The 24,225-nt window shown below is 45.0% G+C and overlaps 1 protein-coding gene across 3 annotated transcripts in view; it reads right to left on the reverse strand.

Annotated features, from left to right (window-relative positions):
* The window catches only part of PEX7 (peroxisomal biogenesis factor 7), a 915,648-nt gene extending 902,654 nt beyond the window's left edge, over nt 1-12,994 (reverse strand). For 2 of the 3 annotated variants that reach the window (XM_069234651.1, XM_069234649.1), the window contains exon 1: nt 12,792-12,979. In XM_069234651.1, coding sequence (XP_069090752.1) covers nt 12,792-12,897 — 106 coding nt within the window. In that variant the 5' untranslated portion in view covers nt 12,898-12,979. Of the gene's footprint in view, nt 1-12,791 lie in introns of all 3 variants that reach the window. The other variant, XM_069234650.1, reaches the window with a different exon arrangement.
* Nucleotides 12,995-24,225: the final 11,231 nt, after the last annotated feature.

A 24,225-nucleotide genomic window follows, 5' to 3' on the forward strand; every position in this document is an offset into this window, starting at 1 on the left:
ATGTGCTTCAATTCCACAAATGTTCCCAACTTGTCACAAAACACCTGAGGAAATTCATTTTTCAGGTTTTTAACAAATTGTTTATCATTCACCCCTTTTACTGCATAAACTGGTGGTACAACATCAGGGTCTTTTGTTGATGAGGCCATCCCAAAATGGGATCATCTTTGGCAGCAACATAGATCTTGCCATTGGTTACTCTATCCCAAATTATGTTAGCCCAAAGATGAACCAACAATTCATTTGGACAATCATCTCCAAAACATCTATGCAAACCACAAATACTGGAAACGAAAGTTCCCAATCTATTGGTGGTTCTCCTTTAGATTGTTGGAATGAAGGTGGTGGTGCAATACTGGCCATATTATAATTGGAATGTACCCAACATAATCAAGAAGAAAAGGAAAACAAAACAATTATATTACAATTGCCACTTTGAAATACGTTCCATCTAGTATAAATATTTCCTTTATACCTAAGCTGCTGACCACAAATAATATAAAAGAGGATAATTGGGTGTGCAGATCACCATACTCAGTTAGACAATTATTGTCTACGAATTAAATGTGTAAATGTTCAGGAAGGTATGTTAATCACCGTAGACTCTGCACCATTCAATATGGTTGCCCAAATATAGAAGATATGAACTAGTTGTGGATGAGAAAAACTGGCGTGCCTAGTACTGATGACAGGCAATACATGTTGTGGACTTCGTTTGTGACCCCGTCACTACATCTTTAACATTGCATGCTTAATGTGATGAAATCATAATCTTCCTAAAATCTTAAAATGGCGACCACGTATGCTGTGTTCATGTGCTTTCTATGGCTGGTCGAACTTACATTATCAATGTAGAATCCCTTTTTTAAATGGCTGCTGGCAGACTGTCCAAAGTTTTAGTGGCTGGTTGAGCTTACTGTGCAGACCACGTCTGCGCGGCACTTGCCTTGAATTATACAGTGCTTCGGAGTCTGCAGCTCTCCCTCTTCTTTACTAAATTACACCTCTACTAGCACCAAAGGTCTGGCTCCATTCATTTGCCACCACACTGGACAGCATTCACAGCAATCACAATCTCTACATATGTCTGTCTGCTCCTGCTCTTCACATTACACAAAGGGAGAGTAAATGGGAGCAAGAGGAACACACGCCGTACTCGACTCCCAAAGAAACACAATACTAAATCACAAATGAGAGTACGGGGGTTCTTGTAACGTAAGTAGGTCAATAGTGTATCAATTGTGACACTAGACCACTCGTATACCTCGACTAGAGGTGAAAAGTGGGTGAGCTGTGAAGTGGTGTATGGTCTGAGGGGGGGATTTCCTTTACGGACTAGGTGGTCTCACACACTATATAGTGTCATGCTTCATCATTTGACCACCTAGCCCCACCCGGGTAGGACAGTGCCACCTGGGCGGACTCAGCCTCACTGTTAAAGGAACAGGAGGGAGTGCGTAAATTAGTTTAATTTCTGGAAAATGGGATCCAGCTATGCTAGGGAAATAAAAACACCTACTCAGATACCCGGGTAAGTTTAATAGAGGGTTCTGTGTGGTGTGATTAAAAAGGAATGGGGAACCGGTGTGAGAGCAATGACTCACAAGGTCACCTATCTAAAAGGAGTAGCCACATGTTTCTGCCCTTGTAATTGAGCTATGGAGGGTCTCTGGGCATTCATCAGGGCGTTGGATCCCTGTTGCATATGCTTCTTAAGCGCTGCAGAAATAATCACATTTGAAAAGGGGAAGGGCCTACCTTAACCAAGGGATTACCTGGGGAGGACCCTAACACTTGAGGCTAGTGGCCTCTGGTATCCTGGAGAGGGAGCGTCCCCTTATAGTCAGACTTGCATCAAAGGTGGGCGCTCTCTGTGCGCCTATACCGACCTCTCCTTCAGGACCGCTTGAGCTCCTGCTCTTCACCAGCATGTAAAAAACAAGGAGTTCCAGTTCATCAAGATAAGCGTTTATTATTTGTTTAATATGTACAGGAGCAGACGCAACAACGTCTGACATCGCTAGTAGCCAATGTCTCCTCTGAACTGTCTACATCAAATCTCCACCAACATTCCAACCAACAGTTCCCCCATGTTCCAGGCCCCACATTCTATGTTCTATCAATAATACAACAGTCACCCAAAGTAATAATTCAATTTCCAACAATAGGGAATGTGCATCAAAGCAGAAGTCTAGGTGGTTGTTTACAAGAACGTTACCATGTTCAATACCCAAACATTTGAGTACACAGTCTCCTTGTGTGCAGGGTTTTATCCACAGAAATGGCAACAAATGTATTAAATGGAAGTTTGTTCAGGTACCTTCCTCCTGGCCAAATTACAGGGTACCAAGGGATGGTCACACAGACACAGGTCCCACCTCCTTGTCAGGGATGGAGACCTATTAGAAACATCATGCACAGAAGGTCGAAAACAATCTGTTAGTGTTGTAAATGGAGTTAGAGAATTTTTTTAAAAAAATTGCAGTAGATAATTGGCTGAGCTTGAATCCAGTGACCACACCGACTCTGAAAGAAGAAATTATATACCATGCACCTTTGTGTCTTTTTATCGGGACAGTTGCTACGCATATGTTAACAGTGACTCTCCATGAGCTGCTTAATAATCTCTATTTGGTTTGAAACAGTTACAGAAGAAAATGTAGACAGAAATTGCTGTTTTGTTCAACTCAACTGTAATTTGTTTTATTTCAACTGCTACACTTTAATGGAAATTATTGAAGGATCTACACAAATGACCCACGTGCTTAATTCAGAATTGTGTCTACTTTTCAGCAATGTTTAGCTATCCGGGATCCAGCATAGGTTTCACACCCATTTCTGTCACTAACTGGAAGGAGGCTGAAAGCATAAAAATAGTTAAAATTGGGTATGTCCCAGTAAAATGTGACCACACCGACTCTGAAAGAAGAAATTATATACCATGCACCTTTGTGTCTTTTTATCGGGACAGTTGCTACGTATATGTTAACAGTGACTCTCCATGATCTGCTTAATAATCTCTATTTGGTTTTTGAAAATATCAAGAAATGCATGTGAAAACGAAAATTGCATAATAGAAAGAGTATAACAAATGTCAAAATGCCAATGTGTGTCAGTTCTTGGTAAATAAGTAACTAAAATCCAAACTGAAGTTCAGGAGCCAACCAATCTCCCCCATCCTTACCCAAAACATACACAACTGCAAACATGTTGGTATCCACATCGAATCCTTGCTCCCTCGCCACTTCCACATACAGAATCAACTGTGCACACAATCATGGATGGTATGCTAGAAGGATAGGAAGCAGTATATGCATGCTTGTGATACACAGGGAGCAACTTCAGCCCTCCGCATTGAGGATTAGTGCAGCCCTGGCTAACAGTAATTGAGGAATCAGATTTGCTCAATCTCCTCCAGTGGAGTTTGGTGTTAAAAAAAGTGTCTGCAGAAACCAATGTAAACTTATCATTTAGGTTTATACAGGCTTTCTTTTATCTCAGCTAACTTTTTCACAGATACTTGTACCTTCAGGCTAACCTGACCAATTCTACCATGCCTGTTCTGAGCTGTTCACTAGAATGCGTCTCATTGTAGTAGTAAAACAGGTTAATTAGATGTTAGTATTATTCAGGTACAGAACGTTTTGAAATGCTCTCAAGGTAGTGCATATCGATTTAAAATTGCACATTTTAAATATCATCAAATTCATCAACCTATCAACAGAAATTATCAACTCTTAAATCCTCAATAAAACATCATGTATCCACACCATTCAACTCCAAATAAAAGACCAGTCTTCCTAAACATCCTATTTTCTGTTTTCTAAAGTGTCATTCATAAATTGGCATTTGTTTTTAAATACAGAAATAACACACAAGGCTCTCTTGCTGTCAATCATGACTGAATTGTAAAAAAGGAAGCAAGCAGCCCCGCAGCATTTTTCAGCTGTTGGCCTCATATAAAATAAAAATAAAAAATGTAACAATGGGAGTGAGAGTGGCAGCGGGACAGGGTGCAGAGATAGTGGGAGAATGAAAAAAGAGAGTGCACAAGGGTAGCAGTGGAAAAAGCAAGGGGCAAGAGCAAGGAAACACATACACTCCTGTGGAGTGCTGACGCCAAAATAAACTGGCAAAGTTAATAGGTTTCGCCTATGCTAAGTTTATTACCTTTGTCAATGTTTTATCACATTTTGCATTAAGCCACTGAGTTACACGACACACATATAAAGGTCCTTAAAGTTCTGTGGGATTAGTGGCATATATTTTTTTTGCACGTGCTGCCACTCCAAAGTTATAAATGGCAGACAGTGTTTTGTGTACGCGCTAGCGCTTCGGATTTATAAGATAACAGTCAGCGCTATCACCCGTATAAAGAGAAAACTTGGTAAATAAGTGCTGTCTCCTATGAGTGAAGCTAAGAATAAGTCAAACCTACAGACCAGTTCATCCCCGAGGTTGTACGTGAGCTGCAGACTAGCCAGGCGCTTGCGTAGTCATGGTTCGATTTAATTTTTACTGTGCTGTTTTACTGCTATAATTGACTGTTTCTTCACCGAGTTACGCACTGCTTTCACACACTGCCTCTTTAAATTGAGAACTACATTGTTTATTCGTTTGGCAAGCTAAATATACGGAGTGTATTGATGGTGGAAGAGTTGTGCTTGTTGTCTTTGTGAGTTGTTGTTTTAAAGGAAAAAAATAAACACAACGATTGCTACCATTTTATAGGAGTCCAGAACAAAACAAAGTAAAGAAGCAAGAAGGGTTGGAAACGCAATTAAAGAGCGAGAGAGGTGAGTGAGTGAAACAGGAGGGTGGGTTAAAAACAACAAAACAGTAGGATGGCTGGGGGAGTTTAGAAACAAGGAAAGCAGGTGGGTGGATCAGAAACTGTAGAGCAAGAGGAGGGCAGGGGTGGGTTAAAAACAAGTGCGGCGTGAGTTAACAGCAGAGGGCGGGAATGAAGGAGGGGGACTGCAGGCACATGAACTCTAAAGGAATGTATGTGAAAAATATTAAGAGTACCTGCGGCCAGTGGAAAGACACTGGCCACAGGAAGCACAATGTGGTCCATGCTCCATGGCATGGACAAAGACTCTGAAGCCTAAGAGAAAGCCGGCGGTTAGACTAAGCCATAGACCATAAGAAGGCAAACAAGTGAATGAGGAGCCAACCAATTGTAAGAAAAGGTATGTAACGGGAGGGCACGGAGCCGCTTTTTAGATTTTTTTTCATTACAAGAAAGCTAGCAAGACCCGAGTAGGCGAAACCTAAAAAAAAAATGGCCCCTCAAGTTTGCAGTAGACATTTACTACTCATCCTATCAGAAAACCGTGAGACAAAAATGCCTCTGGGTGGGACAAACACAAGAAAAGGGAGGAAAGCCACTGGATTAAGAACAAGTGGATGACCCAAAGCCTACTTTATGTACCTGTTATATTTTGAAAACAGATCTGCCAACAGACTACTAAAACTGTCCAAAGCCGAGACCCACAAAGGAAGACAAGATTTTCTAATGAAACATAGCCAGTTACAAAGATGCAACAATCCACTATTTTCATATAAGAGCATGTTGTATTATGTATATGACTGCTTAGAGAGAACTAAGACCCAGTAGGCACATGTGATTCCACATTTATCAGTTAAATAAACATGACAATACACTGTTTGCAACTTCACTTAACAAAATAAAAATGCACATTTTCATCATAATTCCTCGAATGCTAATACTACTTTATCTGATGCTATCTTTCCTCTCAGAAACCAAGTTATATAAGCACTACATATCTCTAGAATGTTCCTTCATCCAACCGTTCTTTAGTCAATCTACAGACAGCAACAACAACACAGTCCTTGCATACAAAGTCACGTGGTGATGAAAATCTAACATATAACGGCTTGTGGTCACTGGATATTACGTTGGAATGAGATCTCAAAAAAGCAAGTGACGATCTAACACAAAATACTCCGAACACTATTTGGTGACAAAACCTACTATTTTCCTAGCGCCATTACTATGCCTTGTTATTTAAATGGCACATACCATGGATGAACAGTAAGCAGTGCAATAGGGAAAGAGCGTCCGTTCCTGTTGGAACATCTCTTTGGCATGCACAGTCAATATCACCGTCCCAGAGCTCAATTGATTAAAAAAAAAAACAGCCTCACGCTTCCTGAAACTCACTGGATCCAAAGCACAGATCCTACTCTTGAACTTTAAACAAAATAATGTTTTTGCCCTCATTTAGCCCCAAAGATCTCTAACCAGACTGTCCAAACATGCAGCAAAACCATGAAACGTGGGCCCTTCTAAACTCAAAAATAACCGTAAATTCCTGCAATCGTGCCACAATTTGGTCATGTCACCCTGTACTCACATTTACCATGCTATTAGTTACTGTTTATCTAGTGAGGAGGTTCGTGCTTCCTGGGTCACCAATGAACTTAAGTTTGTACTATAGAATCACCCCTGCTTACACTCAAAATTAGAATTAATTCGTAACGCCAAAGACCGCCTAGTGATTGGGGAAAATATTTTGAAATCAATCACCCAAATCATGGAGAACCATCAATGGCTCTCAACCAGTGTTTATACTGACCTTTAAAAACATCAAATGAAAATACCTTTTATATTTACACAGCCAAACAAACTCTACTCATAAATCTGAGCTCTCTGCTGCCCAGGTTTAGCCACAACAACTTATCTAGCAATTAACACACTACTGAAGAAGGTCATATACTGAAGAGCTTCATAGAATGTCAATCCACCACACACAATCCTAAACACAGCCAGCTTTCTGAATAGGGCTGCATACATGCCCGTTCTAGTATCTTCTAGCGCAGGGGTCTTCAAACTGGGGGGCCTCAAGTGATCACGGGGGGGGCGCCAGGCTCTGGACAAAAGAAGCATTACATTTTTAAAAAGGTAACAGTACTTAACTGCAATGTTTAAATACGTCTAGACAAATTTAAACATTGCGATCTTTATAAAATATTTGTGAAATGCTCTGAGGGGGGGGGCAATGATTTTTACTTTTCAACTGGGGGGCGCAGCATTAAAAAGTTTGGAGACCACTGTTAATCTAGAGTGTGAAATGTCTCATACAAAATAAGGACTGGCGGATATCTGGAATTCAGTGTTCCGTTATTTAAATCATTTACAAACATCAATATGCAGAATCACTTTGGTGTGTTTAAAAACCAGCGTAACGTATGAGCAAGCCTGCATTGTCTATTCAAGACACACCTATTTGTTAACAATTAACACCACTCACAACCTTCATCACATGAATCACCACTAGAGCATGGAGGATTATGTATACAGCTATGGGTCTTAATACTATTTAGCTACACTATCACCAATATATACATGCACAGGATGTTTGTACCCCTTGAAACTAGCTGCAATACAAATGACAGGTTTTAGTCTATAAATACAATGAATACAATAATGCTGAGATTGCTTCTTAGCTGAGGTCGTTCTTAGATTCTATTCCCCATATTTGTGGCAATGAATTAGATATTCTACTATGAGAGTGGAATGTAAGTACCATGTTATAAATGTGCCTACTTTGCAGCCAAACGCTGCCCAGTCGACAATTTTAAGTGATTTTACGAGCAACACATACCACAGAAGACAAACAAGTGGGCACCGCTTAAGATCTGTAGCATCAGCAACTCCCAGAACGTTAAAGCTGGGGACATGAAAGTCACTATTCTCAAATGGCTTTCATTTTACCCTCAACTCTGCAGACAACAAAACTGCCTTTTCACCATGCAAACCCTGACACTTGCATGCATGGTCTGACTCGATGAGCACGCACGTGCCAATAGCTCAGCTGCAGCTTTAAAATGGAGAGTTGGCAAAATGTGAATCCAACCAAAACAGTACTGAAAAATCGTGGTCACTATAGCAGTCTTTTAAATGGGAATGTGCTGCTGCCTTACTAGCATGTGTAACTAGAATTTTCATAAGTTCAACAAAGTTATTTGTCAGCAGATATATTGAACATTCTTTTGACAGGCAGCAAGTTTGCATTTTAATCCAAAAAAGGTGGTTTACTGAAATTTATATGAGAAAAATGGCTGCTGTTCTCAGAAAAGATAAACCACCTGCAAGACATTCATTAAATGCCAAACTTGCACACGGGCAAGAATGCTTGTATGCAAGTAAGATCTGATGGTGGCAAATGCATGGAGAGAAAGGTCTGACTGAATGGCAAAAGGAATGAGATGAGGCAAAAATGACCAATTAACATTTTCCTCCGGACCTGGCATGTATCATTTGGATATACTGGAGGTGGAACCTGAAAATTAGCTTGCAAATGCATGCGATACAATGACAGAAGTTGCCACCAAAATAGGCTCTTTTCAGCGAAATGCACTTTCTGTAATGGGTGACTGGTTTGCTATTTATGGACTGTAGATGCTTATAGACGAATTAAGTAACTCACACCAAGAGGTTTCCTACCAAGTTTAATAGCAATACACTATTAACCAAAATAGATGACTCCAGCTTTTGTGCAAAGGGTGATTTGCGTCATCTATACGGGGTGATGGTTCTTTTATAACTTCCTGCTAGGGACTTCTCTCTAAGATCAAGTACATTTATAGCCCTGAAGAAGTATGCTGTGACATTGCAGCATCAGATGAAATACGTGTTAGCATGGGAGCATTTGAGTTACCCTGGTGGAAATAAAGATTGCTGATGCTATGTACTCAACACTTATTCATTAGAGTGCACATAGATCTCATTTTATTTCAATTTCTGTAATGCATGTATCTACTGTGAATCGTGATCACCCACAATGGCATGCCCCCACAGTATGGGAGTTGCCAAATGCTGAAAAATGCACTACCTACAGCAGTAATGTACTGCTCTTGTTATTATGCTCTGACAAGGGGCTACTGTGTCTCAAACATCAATTTTATGAGGTCTCCATTACACCAATTGCTTGCAAGAGCATACAGGCTATTGGCTGGCCCAAAGAAAGAGGACCTTAGGAAGGACAGTTTCAGGTTCTGGCTTGGAAGACAATCATGTTGTATTTCATGTGAATGCAGCACACTCCAAAGATCAATTGAGTGAAATATTTAATTTAATTTAATTACTGAGCCTTACCATCAATGACTACGTCCCAATGTGTGTGGATTTGACTGCCTTTTCTGGGAATTGGATGACCTGGCTATCCGAGGACTCTGGTCCCGATATAGCTATCGCTCTTCCCCATAATTATCATATACAACGATTAGACAGACCTCACTCCAAAGGAGGTGGAAACGCAATAATTGTTAAAAATACTATAAATTGTACTACCCAATATTTGTCTCTTCCAGACAGTGAAAGTCGTTTTTTCTCGTTAACAATCAATCCTACCTTTACTCTCTTCGGAAGATTAATTTATCATCCTCCTGGTCCGGAGAGGACATTTCTTCAGGCTTTACCAGAACTAATATCAGACTTTGCCTGTAGGAACTCTAACTTCACCCTTTTGGGTGATTTTAATATTCATGTTGATGATGAATATAACAATCTGGCAAACACTCTGTTGGCGGATCTAGCAGCTTTAGATCTGCCACAGTTGATCCAAGACCCCACTCATATTAAAGGACACACCATCAAATTGGTGTTAAGCAATTTGTCAAACCTTTCGGTTTTGCCTCTACTCCCTCTAGTTTGAACTGATCACTATCTAATTTCTCTTTCACTCCCTCCTACCCAGCACCCCAACAGTCCTCATCTAGCACTACCACCCATCGCCCCTGATCTAAGTTAACTCGCAAAACCTTGATAGATAGTTTAGAACTTCATCGTCCGTTCTCCACTACTAATGAGACTTGCTTGGCGTCAACATTTAATGAATGGATTTCCAACTCCCTGGACAATGTACTTCCAGCTAAGACCGTCCATAAAATTGCACGTACCAAGAAGTCCTCTTGGTTTTCTCCTAAGATACGGCAACATAAAAAGATATGTAAACAGTTAGAAAGGAAATGGAGAAAAACCTATGACAATGACTCTAAACGTGAATATAGGGCAGCAATTAGAGACTATCATGTGGAAATTAAAACCGCGCAAGGACTGTTCTATGCTGCCAGAATAGAACAATCCTCCAATTCTCCTAAAGAAATCTTTACAATTTTTAAAGAATTAACTCAAGACCCTTGTCCTTGCAGCCCAATTCAAGCATCTTAAGAGCACAGTAACAATTTGGCAGCTTTCTTTCATGAAAAAGTTCTTGATATTCCACAAGGCTTTTCCCACCTCTCCCCACAAGAAGCCACTACAGCATTTCAAGACCCTTCGAATGTCACTTTCATATCGTTTCAGCATCTGACTGAGAACCTAGTTCTTGATCTCCTACACACTACGAAATCAGGCTCTCCCCTTGATCCAGCCCCACCACCTATATTAATCCTCGGCGCAGACGTTATTGTGCCTGTTCTAACTAGGATTCTCAATAATTCTCTCACCTCTGGTCAGCTCTCACAAAACTGGAAACATTCTGTCATCAAACCTTAATTAAAAAAAGCCTAGGCTTGATCCTACGTCACTGAGCAATTACAGACCAATTGCTGTTCTGCCGATAAAATCTAAAATTATCAAAAAACATGTTAACAAACAAATTTCAGGCTTTCTCGAGGATTACAATCTTCTACATCACACTCAGATGGGTTTCAGACCTTTGCATAGCATGGAATCTGCCCTGTTGGCGGTTACCGAGGACACCCGTCAATGCTTGGATTCAGGTGGCTATGCAGCAATTATCCTTTTGGATCTGAGTGTTGCATTCAATACTGTAGATCATAATATTCTCCTTCAGAGAATTTCCCGGATGGGCTTTTCAGGGACCCCATTTGAGTGGCTCTCTGACTTCTTGAAGGACAGGACCTTTCAAGTCCTAGATCAATCTTTTTTTTCTAAACCTCTGCCACTCGGTTGTGGGGTGCCGCAGGGCTCCTCTCTGAGCCCTACTCATTTTAACATTTATATGTCACCCCTGGCAAGAATTATTGAGCCACATGGACTATCTCTAGTATCTTTTGCGGATGATATTCAATTGGTCTACTTCTTCTCTGCTAAGAATACCCAAGAACAGGCTACCTTATTTTGCTGTCTCTCAGATATCACCAGATGGATGATAGAGAGCAAGCTTAAGCTCAACGATGGGAAAACAGAAGTTATGATTGTCGGGAATCCTTCCTTACTTAGGTCCCCATCCTTAGCAGTGAACTTGCCTAAGGATCTACCTCCGCCTAAAGATTCCATAAAAAGCCTGGGCTTTTGGCAAGACCTGCACCTTACAATGGAATGACATCCTAAGAAACTGGCAGCTACCTGTTTCGGTTTTCTAAGAACCCTTAGGAACATCTTTAAATTACTTCCACTTTCAGCCAAAAGACTTCTTACTCAGGCTCTGATACTTTCACATCTCGATTATGGGAACGTACTGCTCCTGTGCTCTCGTTCGCATGTTCTAAAGAGACTTCAGGTGGTGCAAAAAGCTGCTGCTCGCCTACTCACAAACACCCCTAGACATTCATCTGCCACTCCAGCCTTGGCTTCCCTCCATTGGCTTCCGATTGAACAACGCATTATTTTTAAAGCTATATGTTTTATTCACTGAGCCCTTAGAAACAAGGGTCCAGTCTTCCTCAGATGAATGATCACTCCTTATACACCCTGGAGAATACTCAGATCTTCTTCAGCTTTTTTTATTAACTCCTTTCGTGCTAAGAAAGTTAGATGGGGGGTAGATCCTTTGTCTGTTATGCAGCTAAGATCTGGAACTCCCTCCCCTTGGAACTTCGTCATGACATGTCAGAATCTTCTTTTCGTAGAAAACTGAAAACTGTATTGTTCCCTGTCTAGGTCTGTTCCTCTTACCTAGTGATCTTCCTCAGCGCTGGGAGGCCTTCGGGTAGCCATGCGCTCTACAAATCCTCGAAAGAAAACTAAACATGCCTATCTGCCAAACCAACTCTCACAACTATGTGTAAAATGGAATACAACATAACTACTCCCGATATGGCTGAGCCAGATATTGCTGAGCCACGGGAACTGTACTGTCTACAATGGAGGTTTGTGCACAAATGCATCTCGGGTTGCTACCCTTGTGGATAATAAACTTGGTACATGTGCAGTCCTGTGTTTGTACTTGGTTCATGCATCAAAGCTCCGCTCAGGGTCTATTTGAATGTACCTAGAGGCATGCATGTTACTGTACAAATTTAACAACCACTACTCAGGGTTAGCATTTGTGACCTTTCAGTAGTGAAGCATGTGGCATCAATGAGAATCGCTTCTAGACTCACTACAGCTCACAAGCGTCTCACAAACGTTTGACACAGCGCTCTCGATATTCAACTTAATTAAGAAGCTAAAATGTTAGCACACTGCATAAATTACCCTACACTCTTCCACCTGTTTACATATTACAAAACAAGGAAGTATTGTTTATTTCTTCTATTACTTGTCATTAGCAAGTAAAGCTGTTAAACAGTATTGTGAGCTGTGTCGGCAGTGTTTCACTATGCAACTCTAAGCTGCTTTGTGTAAATGTTAAACATATAGTAGCAAACATGACTACTGTGAGTCAGAAAGTGTATAATAAGTCAGAGATCATAACAGCTGATATGCTCCAATCAGTGCAAAATCGATTTTGTGGATGCTAAGAATGCATATTTAACAGAGCATTGCAATGCGAGCTGAGGACATGTCCCTAGCGTCATTTCTTTAACGGAATGATTGAGTAAGCGGAAGAAGGAGATGGGAAGTGATGCTTCACCTGCGATCCCATAGTACTGGGAGGTGGCGCAAGCCAAGCGCGAGGGAAAGTACGGTGAGAACTCCACCGCGTAGCCATGGCGGCCAGGGACCCGGAAGCTCTGCATCACCCCTGCTACCCAGCCATTAATTTCTCAAACTGGGCGACATTGAACCTAAAAGCAGCAATTGGACACAGAACATGGGACAGCAACAAGGAAACAGAAAGAGGACTTAGGGAGTACAGATAATGCTGCCTCCCCCTTCCTATTCCCCCCTCCATATTGCCGAATATGGCGGCCATATTGTAATTTTGCTCAGTAGTACAAAACAAACGGGGACAACTACTTTATGTGTTATTGCAGACTTCTAGAACATCGGAGACATTACAACTGTAGATGAAACTATGACTATCTCAATAGTCTTTAGATTATTATGGTCATTCTCACAAGTTTCCCGTTCCTCAGCGAGTATTATTGTGTATTGATAAAATGGAGATATATGTTCACGATGGCAACCGCTCTCATCCATGCCTCCACACGGACGTCTTTTAAACATATTAACATGGAAGCACACGTCCTTTATTTGACTCCTAAAGGGCGACTCTAAAATCAAGAGTGGAGGCCACATTAAGATCAGGTAGGCAAGCCTAAGGTACAGTTGTTTCCCTACAGTGTACCTCGCTAAGACAAACGCAAGATGGAGCCATTTACTTAATAGCGACTTTACCACTTCACAAACAGTGAATGAAGGAAGATACGTCGAATTCCAATTTATTGGAGAACCTTACAAATGCTCTGAACGATAGTATCTCCAACAGTAATTAACAAGCATTTACAATGCGACGGGTCTCGCGTTTTCTCATGTTAGAGCTGATCGCGTTGTAAATTCTTAACCCGACTTTTCACCTATCGGGCAAAAGTGTATTTATGTACACAACCCGAAAAAGTGAATTCAAGTATGTAAAGCGCTCGACTTCTGCCAAGCGAGATCGCGCTCTAAATTAGAGAAAAAAAAAGTCCACGATCCCGATGGAAAACAGCGAGCCTCGCATGTTTTCTGTACTTGGTCGCTGCGCTCGAGGAGGGCTTGCCACCGGAAAAGGCATGACATATGGGTGCCTTCGACTAATGAAAGCAAGAAGGTTTTATTAGGGAAGCCCACGAACCAATAAAAAGCACTGACATGAAGTTGACAGGGCTCGGAGCCCTTTTCTAAATACTAAAGAGTCTCCCTGCGTTACGCATGCGCGAGCGCATGCAACGCAGGCTCGACCCTAAAAAGGCAAACATGCTGTTTTAGTGTCATTTGCTAGCTAGTAATATAGTTTCGACTGATAAATCTGTTGGATTGGGGGCGTGGCCAAGATGGCGGCGCGCTAGGACATGCCTGTCTGACCTCCGCCGCCCTGGCCGGAACACCGACGCCTGGCCTGGCAGGGGGACGTCCTGAGCCCCCCCCCCCGAAGCGCCGGGCGCTGCTGAGGGCTGGTGGCAGCCCGACGGGGGCTGAGCGGCGTGCGACGCTGCTCCTGGGGAGAGAGGTGCGGCCGGCCCCGAAACGTGTTCGGGAGCCGCGGTGCGGCTTGGGCGGTGGCCTGGGCCACAAGGCGGGCCTCTCTTCGGCGGCTGCCTGGGCCCCGCATCGGAGGGACCGGAGCCCCAGAAGGTTTGCGCTGGGCCCCGCGAGCTGCGGGACCACAGAGGGGGCCTAGACCCCAGGATTAGTAGGCACCCTGGGCGCGGAAGGCGCCCCGTTTGAAGGACCTGGCTGGGGGCTGGAGGGGAGCCCCCCTCCCCATAGGGTCTCTCCAGGACTGAGGAGGGGCCTGGAGGCGCGGGCAAAGAGAGGAGAGGCCATCATTTTGCCCTGAGGTCACCATACTCACCAGCAAGGAGTACAAGTAAGTGCGGGCCCCTGTGTGAGGCTGCAGAGGCGATACAAGGCGAAGATTCGTAGGAGGAGGCTACAAAGTGCGAAGGCCAGGCGCAATCTTTGACACGGAGACACCTGGTGATTTACTCCCGAGCGGAGTTTTGGGAGAAACTCAGGGGGGGGGGTGACCCGGCGAACCGAGTCCGTGCCCGCGAGCCATGGCGGCGTCCAAATCCAAGCGGGAACGCTCAGTGAGAGAAATGTTGACAGGGGCCCGCATGGCATCGGGTGGCATGGCTGAGGATCCATTGGCGACGAGACCCTTGGAGGGTCGGACGGAGATGGAGTCGGATGAGGGCTCCCCAGTCACGAAGGGCATTTTGACCTCCCTGTTTGATTCGCTTCGGAGCGACATCTAGGAGCGTCGTAGGGACATATCGCAGGAGGTGAAGGAGCTGCGAGGAGAGGTTACCTCCCTGGGAGATCGAGTGGCGCAGCTGGAAGATGGCGAAATTCCTCGAAATGAAGAGGTGGCGGGCCTGCAGCAAGAGGTCGTCCGCCTCTGAGAGCAGCAGGACCTCCTCCAGATAGCGGTCGAGGATTTGGAAAATCGTTCGAGGAGACAAAATATCCGCATCAGAGGGGCCCTGGTGGGGGCAGAAAAGAGGACATTGGAGAGTATGTGGTGGGCCTGTTTCGCTCTCTGCTGGGCCCGGATGACACTCAGGAGATAGTCCTGGACAGAGTTCATCCGGTGGGCCGCGCTGGTGGCCCTGGAGACCGCTCCCTGGATATCCTAGCCTGTCTCCACAATTTTGTGCTTAAAGAAAAGATCCTACAGCGGGCTCGCAATCTTCAGCAGGTACTTTTCAGAGGACATGAGCTCCAATTATTCCACGACCTCTCTGTGCGGACCTTGCAGAGGCGGAGAGAATTTAGACCTATCACGGAGCACTTGCGGGCGCACAATGTGTCTTACTCCTGGGGCCACCCGTTCTGCCTGGTCTTCCATTGGGAGGAACAGCTCCCGCAGGTGAGATCCGTTTCGGAAGCAATTCGGATCCTGGGCTTGGAGGAGAACTGCCAGGACGTGAGCGAGAAGGCAACCTTGCCTGTTGGGGGCCCCCCACGTCTGGCGGCGGAAGGAGAAAAGAAGGAAACTGCAGCGCCCTACGGCCTCGGAGCTGAGGTCGGAGCGGGAATCCGTTCTGAACAGCGTGGCCGCCGGATCTTCAGCCTAGAGAAGGGGGGTAGGAGAGACCCGAACTGCAGATGGCCTTGATGCTAACGGCTTGTCGGCCGCTGAAGAGGGTCGGGGCGGCGGGGGCGGCGGACCTGGTTTACCAAACATGGATGGTTCTACGGCCCTGTGGACATTTTTCCTTGTGATGATGGATGTGTGAGGACTTCTTGGTTGTGAGCACCTGTTGTGCGCATTGTTTGAATGCTGTTGTGTTTCCCTGCAATGCTGGCTTGTGTGTGGAGATATTCTCAGGCCTTGGTGTTTGAGGTGGTTCATCATCTGGCCCGGGGGGTGCTCTTCCTGTGAGGTCCCTTCCTTCTTGAATACTTCCCTCATTTTAGGGTATGATTATTAAATGTACAAGCTTGAATGTCCGTGGGCTTATAATCCTACGAAGAGGCTAGCCATCCTGTCGACCTTAGAGAGGTCGGGGAGTCATATATGCCTGCTGCAGGAGACACATCTTGTCCCAAAAGATATTTACTGCATGCGCTCTAAGTGGTTCCCTAGGCAGTTCTGGTCTTCAGCATCAACGAAACATGCAGACTGGGTTTTTTTCCTTCACTATTGCTTCTCTATATGCACCTAATTCCCAGCAGGAAGTCTTCCTAAAACAGGCTTTGACCCCGCTGCTACAATCTCCGGACGGTGCCATCCTGGTGGGGGGCAATTTTAACCTGGTGATGGATAGTGATTTGGATCGCTCAGGTCACCGGTATGGGCAGACGGGGTCAATGACAGTGGCGTGTCGTCAAGGGCTGAGTGAGTGTGACCTGGAGGATGTGTGGAGGAGGGCGCACCCCACGTTAAGGGACTATTCCTTTTACTCTGCAGCGACCAAGACATACGCTAGGCTTGACCCTTTCTTGGCCTCGCAGGAGTTTCTTCCCCGGGTTAGGGAGTCAGTGATTGAGCCTCGAGCCCTGTCAGATCACGCTCCGGTTACTGTTGAGGTTGTCATGAGTATGGAGCGCGTGGGCGTATTGGGGTGGCGATTCAGGGACTCAATGCTTCAGAACGGTGCAACAGTAGAGGCAATTCGTAGCGCAATAATAGACTACCTTAGCCTTAATGATGATGGGACCACTTGCTTGGCGACGCTGTGGGAGGCACTGAAGGCTGTATTGAGGGGTGAGGTGATGTCGCTGTTCGCTAGGGATAATAAAGCAAGGAGACTGCTTAGAGAGGATTTAGAACAAAGAGTGAGAGTATTGGAGCGTTCACATAAGCATACCGGTGCACCGAGAGTCTGGCAAAAGCTTGAGAAAGTGAGGAAGCAGTTAAGGAGGTTGGATTGGGACAGGGCAGAGTATGCGGTAGTGCGCCTTAAGCATAAGTATTATATAGGAAGCAATAGATGTGGGAGGCTATTGGCACATCGGTTGTGAGCGCAGCGCGCGGCGTCAATGATAAAAATGGTTCGCTTTACCTTGGGAGCGGAAGCGTGCACGAGCGACCAAATTGCGGAGGCGTTTGCGGAATTCTATCGGGGACTATATGGGGCTGAGGATCCCGGTAATGCATCTCCGGAGGCCTTCCTAGATGGTATAGCAACTACTTCTTTGACCGAGAGAGAGGCGACTTCATTAGATCCACCTATAAGGACGGAAGAGGTCATATCAGCAATTTTACATTTGCAGGTCGGGAAGTCACCTGGCCCTGATGGTTTTTCCGCACTTTTTTACAAGACCTTCTGTGTGGAACTTGTACTGATATTAGTGCACCTCTTCAATTCCTTTCGACAGATGGGGGCTCTCACAGCCAGCATGCTGGATGCCACTATTGTGGTTATTCCGAAGCCGGGGAAGGATCCCGAGGAGTGCGCCTCCTACAGGCCGATTTCCCTCTTGGATATCGATGCCAAATTGTTCACTGGCATACTGGCACACCGTCTCAATTATTACATGCCGAGCCTTGTGGATCCCGACCAAGCAGGATTTATACCGCATAGGCAGTGTAGTAATAACACCTAGAAACTGCTTCATCTATTGGATAAAACTGACTGCTCACGCAGGGAGGCGCTCTTTGTCTCTATTGATGCCGAAAAGGCATTCCATAGGGTTCATTGGCCATACCTGTTCAGGGTGCTTGAACGATTTGGACTGGGGCCGTGTTTCATGGCATGGATCCTTTGTATCTATCAGGCGCCTCAGGCGGCGGTCTGGGTCAACGGGACGCTCTTGTTGCCGTTCTCAATTCAAAGAGGGACCCGGCAGGGGTGCCCGCTGTCGACTCTCTTGTTTGCGCTCTATATGGAGCCCATGGCGCAGCGGCTTCGTGATAACCCTCAGATCATGGGAGTGAAGTTTTGGGGAGATGAGCACATCATTTCATTGTACACGGATTATGTGATTCTTACCCTGGCGGAGCCCGTGACCTCACTGCCTGCACTAATGGAGATATTAGATGAATTTGGATGGGTCTCGGGATTCCGGATGAATATGTTAAAGTCGCAGGCTATGAGCAGGTTTATTAGTGTTGAGCATGAAAGAGATCTGAAGGCCCGATTCCACTTTATATTGTCTTCCTCAAAACTCCCGTACTTGGGGATTGATTTAGGGTCCACTGTCGCTCATACGGCGACGTTGAATTACACGAAACTGACTCGGGATGTGCAGCGCGACCTAGAGACCTGGGGGAGACTTAAACTGTCTTGGCTGGGTAGGGTGGCGGCGGTGAAGATGACCATTCTGCCACGCGTTCTGTACGTGTTCCAGGCACTTCCGGTGGCGCCCCCGCCACGGACGATAGCAACCCTCCAAACAGCGGTACTGAAATTTATTTGGGAGGGAAAGGCGACGCGGTTACCACGTCGGGTGTTGTATCGCCCTAAGCAGGAGGGAGGATTGGCGGTCCCCTGCCTTCTACGATACTTTCAGGCAGCACAATTGCGTTTTTGATTAGAATGGAGTCGCCCGTCTTCCGAGAAACATTGGTGTTTCATGACCAAGCGGTGGTGGGTTCCCATATATGGAAGGAGCCCTGACTCCGGCGCCGTCATAGAGCGCGGGGGTTGTATGCGTCCCCGTTCACGGAAGTGTCGATGAGGGTATGGGATGTGGTAGCTAGCAGACTGGGCTTGACGACATTACCGTCCCCAATGGCTCCCTTGGGTGCGAACCCTGATTTTGGCCCGGGCCTGCAACGGGAGGCACTACGCCGTTGGTATGAAGGGGGCTGCAAAAGGGTAGGATACCTTTTCGACGAGCAGGGGGTGATCTCCTTTGACCAGATGAGGGAGGCATATGGCTTAATGGAGGCAGACAGGATGATGTATTACCGAATACGGCACTGGGCCATGTTGCCAGCCAATAGAGCATTAATAGATAGGCCGTTAACACCGTTTGAAAAATGGATCTTAGTGAAAAAGGACGATAAGCGGGTGATTTCGGAGCTCTACGGTCTCCTAAGGGGGAAAGCCCGTTCGCCTAAGACTAAGGGTCAGCTGAGGTGGGAGAGGGAACTGGAGAGAGAGCTCTCTGATGAGGAATGGGAGGGCATTTTTTACAGGACTCACGACACGGCCTACAATGCGGCAGGCACAGAGACAGCCTATAAGGTGGCCTCCTATTGGTACTACACCCCAGCAAGGATTCATGCTTGGGATCCCACTAAGTCTAGCCTTTGTAGGAGGGGCTGCGGGGGCAGAGGGTCGCTTGTGCATTTACTATGGCATTGCTCTAAGCTTCATCGGTACTGGGAGAATATTATAGACACTATTGATGCAGCGTTTGATACTCAGATCCCCAGATTTCCTGCGTATACTTTGCTGGGCCTGCCTAACCCGATTACTTTCCCCCTGAGATCACTGAAGGGACGGCAGATGGCCTTGGCCTTGAATACGGCACTGCAGCTGCTGTTGGCCGTGTGGGGGACTGACAAGATCCCGACAGTAATATCATAGCTCCATAAGCTGTGGTTCTCGCTATGGAAAAGCTCACTTTGGCTTCACAGCAGCGCAGTGGCGACTTTAAGGAACTCTGGCAACCATTCTTACAAATATTATCCACGGAGTTCACAGAATTGACATGTCCGGCCTACTTGAGGATGCTGGAGTTGAACTGAGCGAAAGGGAGTGAGTGAGCAGTAGAGATTTATACGGAGGACCAAGATCACATTGGAACAAGGCTTGGGATCGAGGGATGGCTGTATGACCTGCCAGTAGCAGGGAAACAATGTTAAAGTTTTGTTCATGTTTATTGTCACTTTACATGGAGCATGTCTCATACCACAGCAACTGTACTATTTTGATGCACTGCATATGTGATGTTTATAATTGAAAACAATAATAAACAGATTTGATCCATAAATCTGTTGGATTTATGATACTGAGCATAATCCTCAACATTTTCAGGTAGCTGTTACACTGCTGATACCAATTCTTCAAAGCATACAGTAAGAGGGGTTTTAGCTCTACCATATGTATATTGTTCTCGCACGTTATGCTATTGTGTTTTTGATGTGTCATTCTGCCTCCTACAGAGTGCTTACTTTCTAGTCCATGAGACTAGCAAATGTGTTCTTCTCATTTAACCCCCCCGAATTTTGACTACCTAGCTTGTAATTTCACTGCGAGTGAGTCCCACTAATTGAGTCTCCCTAGCAGTAAATTCTGTTGAAAAGGACTGAGAGGTAACTGCTAATGTCTGCCTTCTAAGATAAGGCGGTTGCTGTGCAGCAGACCTGCCAACTTCATCAACAAGCATTTTCAATACAACGGGGTCTCGCATTAGTTCGAGTTAGAGCTATTAGAGTTGTAAAGGAAAAAAAGCGCAGCGCAATCGCACTATGTAAAATGCAGCGCAATCGCGCTGCGTGGAAAATAAACAGATAAAGTAGTCCGGACACCATGCTGAAAACATCGAGCCTCATATGTTTTTAGTAGTTTACCATTGCTGGGAAGGTGGGCTAAACACCGAAAAAGGCATGATGAATGCAGGCCTTTCACAAATGAAAGCAAGCGGATGTTAAAAGGAAAGCCCATGAACCAATGTAAGTGACTGACGTGACATGGGCATGGTATGAAGCCCAAAGAGAAATTACTGAATGGGACAGAGCGCTTTGCCCTCACGCATAAAAACCTCACAGTGTGAGGAGGGGTGGGGTCTCGGAGAGGGTGTGGCCTCGTGCTGAGAGGCACTTTTGCCCCCACCCGGCCCCAAATCCCCTCTTCTAAAAAAAAAAAAAAAAGCTTGCTGAGGCTGCTGCCAATGTCCTGGGGTGTTTTCATACCCATTAATGGACATTGGCATTTTAAAGCCCTCAAAAACGTGCTGAAAACCACTGTTTACAGTAGTTTTCAGCTCGTTTTCCCTGTCACCGTGTAATATTGGCTCCTCACTGGGTGACTGTGTGAGGTGAGACAATATCATGTGTCACACAGTGGCACAGTGTGAATTGATAGATCTGGTGTAGGTAGGGTAAGCAGCTGTGGGTTAGTATTATAAGTGAGCATATACTTTTTCACATGTGTGCTAGCCTGGTATCTGCACACAGGTAGCTTGTCGCAGAAGGGACCTTTCAAGGATTGATGCTGACCTGCTGTAGGCCTTATCAGGTAAGTCGGCATTCATAATGGACATCTATAATGATTACTGAAAAGTCTGTGTGCTTTACTAATTTATACATTATGGGTGACATCTGCACCACAGCTCAGGTTTGCTCTCTGTAGGCCTAAATATACCAGTCAGGTATCAACCCTAAGGAAAATATGTACTCAGAGTGCGGATCTACTGTTACTTTTGTGATAACTATATTCCTTATGGCACTGAGATAATTGTCACCTTTCCCAGGCTCAACTTGTAATAAGTTTACAGACCTTTGTCCCCCTTATTTGGCCAAGGTAATTACTTTGCAGACTTTTGGAGCCAAAAACTGGAGGGGTTCCTCTTTGAGGTTTTAGTGGAAGGCAGCTGTTTCAGTTGGGGGGGTTGCTGAAGCTCTAAGGGAAGGTCTTTCCATAGCACACTTCAAGCTGCCATGTTTAAATGTAACAGATTGCTGTGTAGGAGGGTTGGGGAAGGGGTGGCATGATGATGTGGCATGCTAGGATTGAGAAGAGGTGCCTCATTTCTAGAACTTTCAATCACCACTTAAAAACTTCTACAAAAGAGAGAAAAAAGGTAAGAACTCACTAAACCTGAGAGTTGGAAAGAGAAGCTGTCTGACCCAGCTCTAAGAATAAACTTGGTGGGAGTAGGCTCCAACTGGCACCCAGACTCTGGGAGCATTTTTTCTAGGGCTGGTGATGAATGCCACCTTATGTCTCTGAGGGACAGTAGATGGAGGAATCTTCATTGGGGGACTCTGGAGGGTTCCCCTGGATCTTCTGTGGATTGGTCCTACAGCTGGATGAGTTCTGTCAGGAGGGGGCCACTGACCCCATTGCTGACTTACCAGTATCCTGCAGATGGCCAAAACCATGGAGCATAGGGAGTGCTGCAGGGAGGGTCTACTGCTGGTGGACTGCAGAGGATCTTCTAAGAAAGCTTCCGGGCAAAAGCAGGTGTAAGGAGACCAAGCAGAGTACAGGTTCAACAGAAAACCAAGCTCTAAAAATAAAATCACAATTTAGGGTGTCAGACACCGGAAGAAAATGCTCCTGGTGGCTCGAGCTGGAAATCAGAAGCAAAATGACACCAGGATTGTTTAAACTGGCCAAATGGAACTGGACAGGAAACAAAGCACATTGTGCAGTAAACCCTTGCAAGGACCCTGGGGAGGGCTAAGTCCCATGTGAAAGGTGCAGCCTTCATCATTATTTTTAATGTGGTGGGCTCATGCATAAGGTCCCTTCACAGAGTCCCATTTGCAGCAGGGACTCAATACTATTGGGGCTGCCACACAAGTCCTGTGCAAGGCACCCCATTTCACCAGGCCAGCAGGAGAACCATTGTAGTCTTATCAGAGAAGCTCCCTGGGTGAGCTAAAGCCCTAGGAGCATTGCAGAGTGCCTGCCTCCACTCCACCAGTCCATATCATGGTTGATATCCCCAAAGAAAAGGGTGCCAGCTTCATGCTGGCTCACAATATCGGTGCTGGCTATGAGGCCTGCAGGCTGAGGATGAGAGGGCACCCAGCATGGCCCCCGAATTGTGTAGTCTCTGGATGCCCTTTTAAAGGGGCAGGAGCACCCATTAATAAATCTTCCAATAGTGGTGTGAGGCTGCATACTTAAAAAAACACAAGCACGCTAAGCCACTCATTTCAAATTCACAATACCAGGGAAGGGAGTGCCCCAGAATCCTGTGAAGTCACCTAAGGGCACCACTAACCTTATTAATATTCATAATTGGGAGGCTACCAGGCGTACAGAAGCCACCCAGAAGATGTCCTCAAAAGGTTGCCCTAAGACTCCCAGGGGATTATACGAATTCCCTGGGAGATGTGTTTGATGTTTTTAAGCAGACACACAGCCTCTCTATTGCACATGGGCTCTGGAATGTGCAGACCCTGCTGGTTCTTTGGCCTGTTGGTTGAAGTGACAGCAATTTAAAAGTGAAAATAAGACTTTAGACATGTGTCCACTTCTAATTATTATTATAATACTTTTTGATAATTATTGACATTGGCAATGAAATGTTATTTGTTTTAATGAATACTATTGAATGATGGTACAATTTTTCGTAATTTCAATAGTGTTTATATAAGTTTTAGTGTGATCTGCTTTTACTTTTTATTAAAGTGTTACCACTCTGACAATGACAATAAGCTTGCCTTTTGATAACAACAGCACCTTTGATTGTGTCTGATGTATGTGGTGGGTGAGTACTATGGTTGTATTGTTCAGGGCTTTTTAGAGGTGTAACTTGTTTTGAGGTCGGCACCTTGGGAATCTCCATCTGCCTCTATGTACATATTTGTAAATTAATGCATAGTATTTAGTAGTGTGTGCTATAAAGTTTCCGTTTTAGAAGAAAAAGCATTGAATGGACAATGATTTACTGAGCGTTGTTTACTGTGTAATAGCAAGTGGGGTATACTAGCTCACCCCACCTCCCCTAAGTAGGTGTTGGACTGCATTGCTTCACCATCGTGAGAGATTCAAGATCTGCAATGGTGTGCATGCGTCCACTGTTATTTTTTTAGCTATGTTGTACAGCAGTGGACCTGGTGTGCAGAAGAGATAAAAGTAAAACAAGCATCTGCAATGCAATGGGTCTCGCGTTTGATCCAGTTAAAGCTATTTGCGTTGTAAACTCCTAACCAGACTTTTCTTGAATCATAAACTGAAAATGAAAAGTAAAGCAGTTTCACATAACTAACCGGACCTTTCTTGCCACATAAACTGAAAATGAAAGATAAAAAAGTTTCACATAAATGAGCCCACGGCCGTCAT

This window comes from Pleurodeles waltl, chromosome 5, assembly GCF_031143425.1.
Source record: "Pleurodeles waltl isolate 20211129_DDA chromosome 5, aPleWal1.hap1.20221129, whole genome shotgun sequence".
Lineage (NCBI taxonomy): Eukaryota > Metazoa > Chordata > Amphibia > Caudata > Salamandridae > Pleurodeles > Pleurodeles waltl.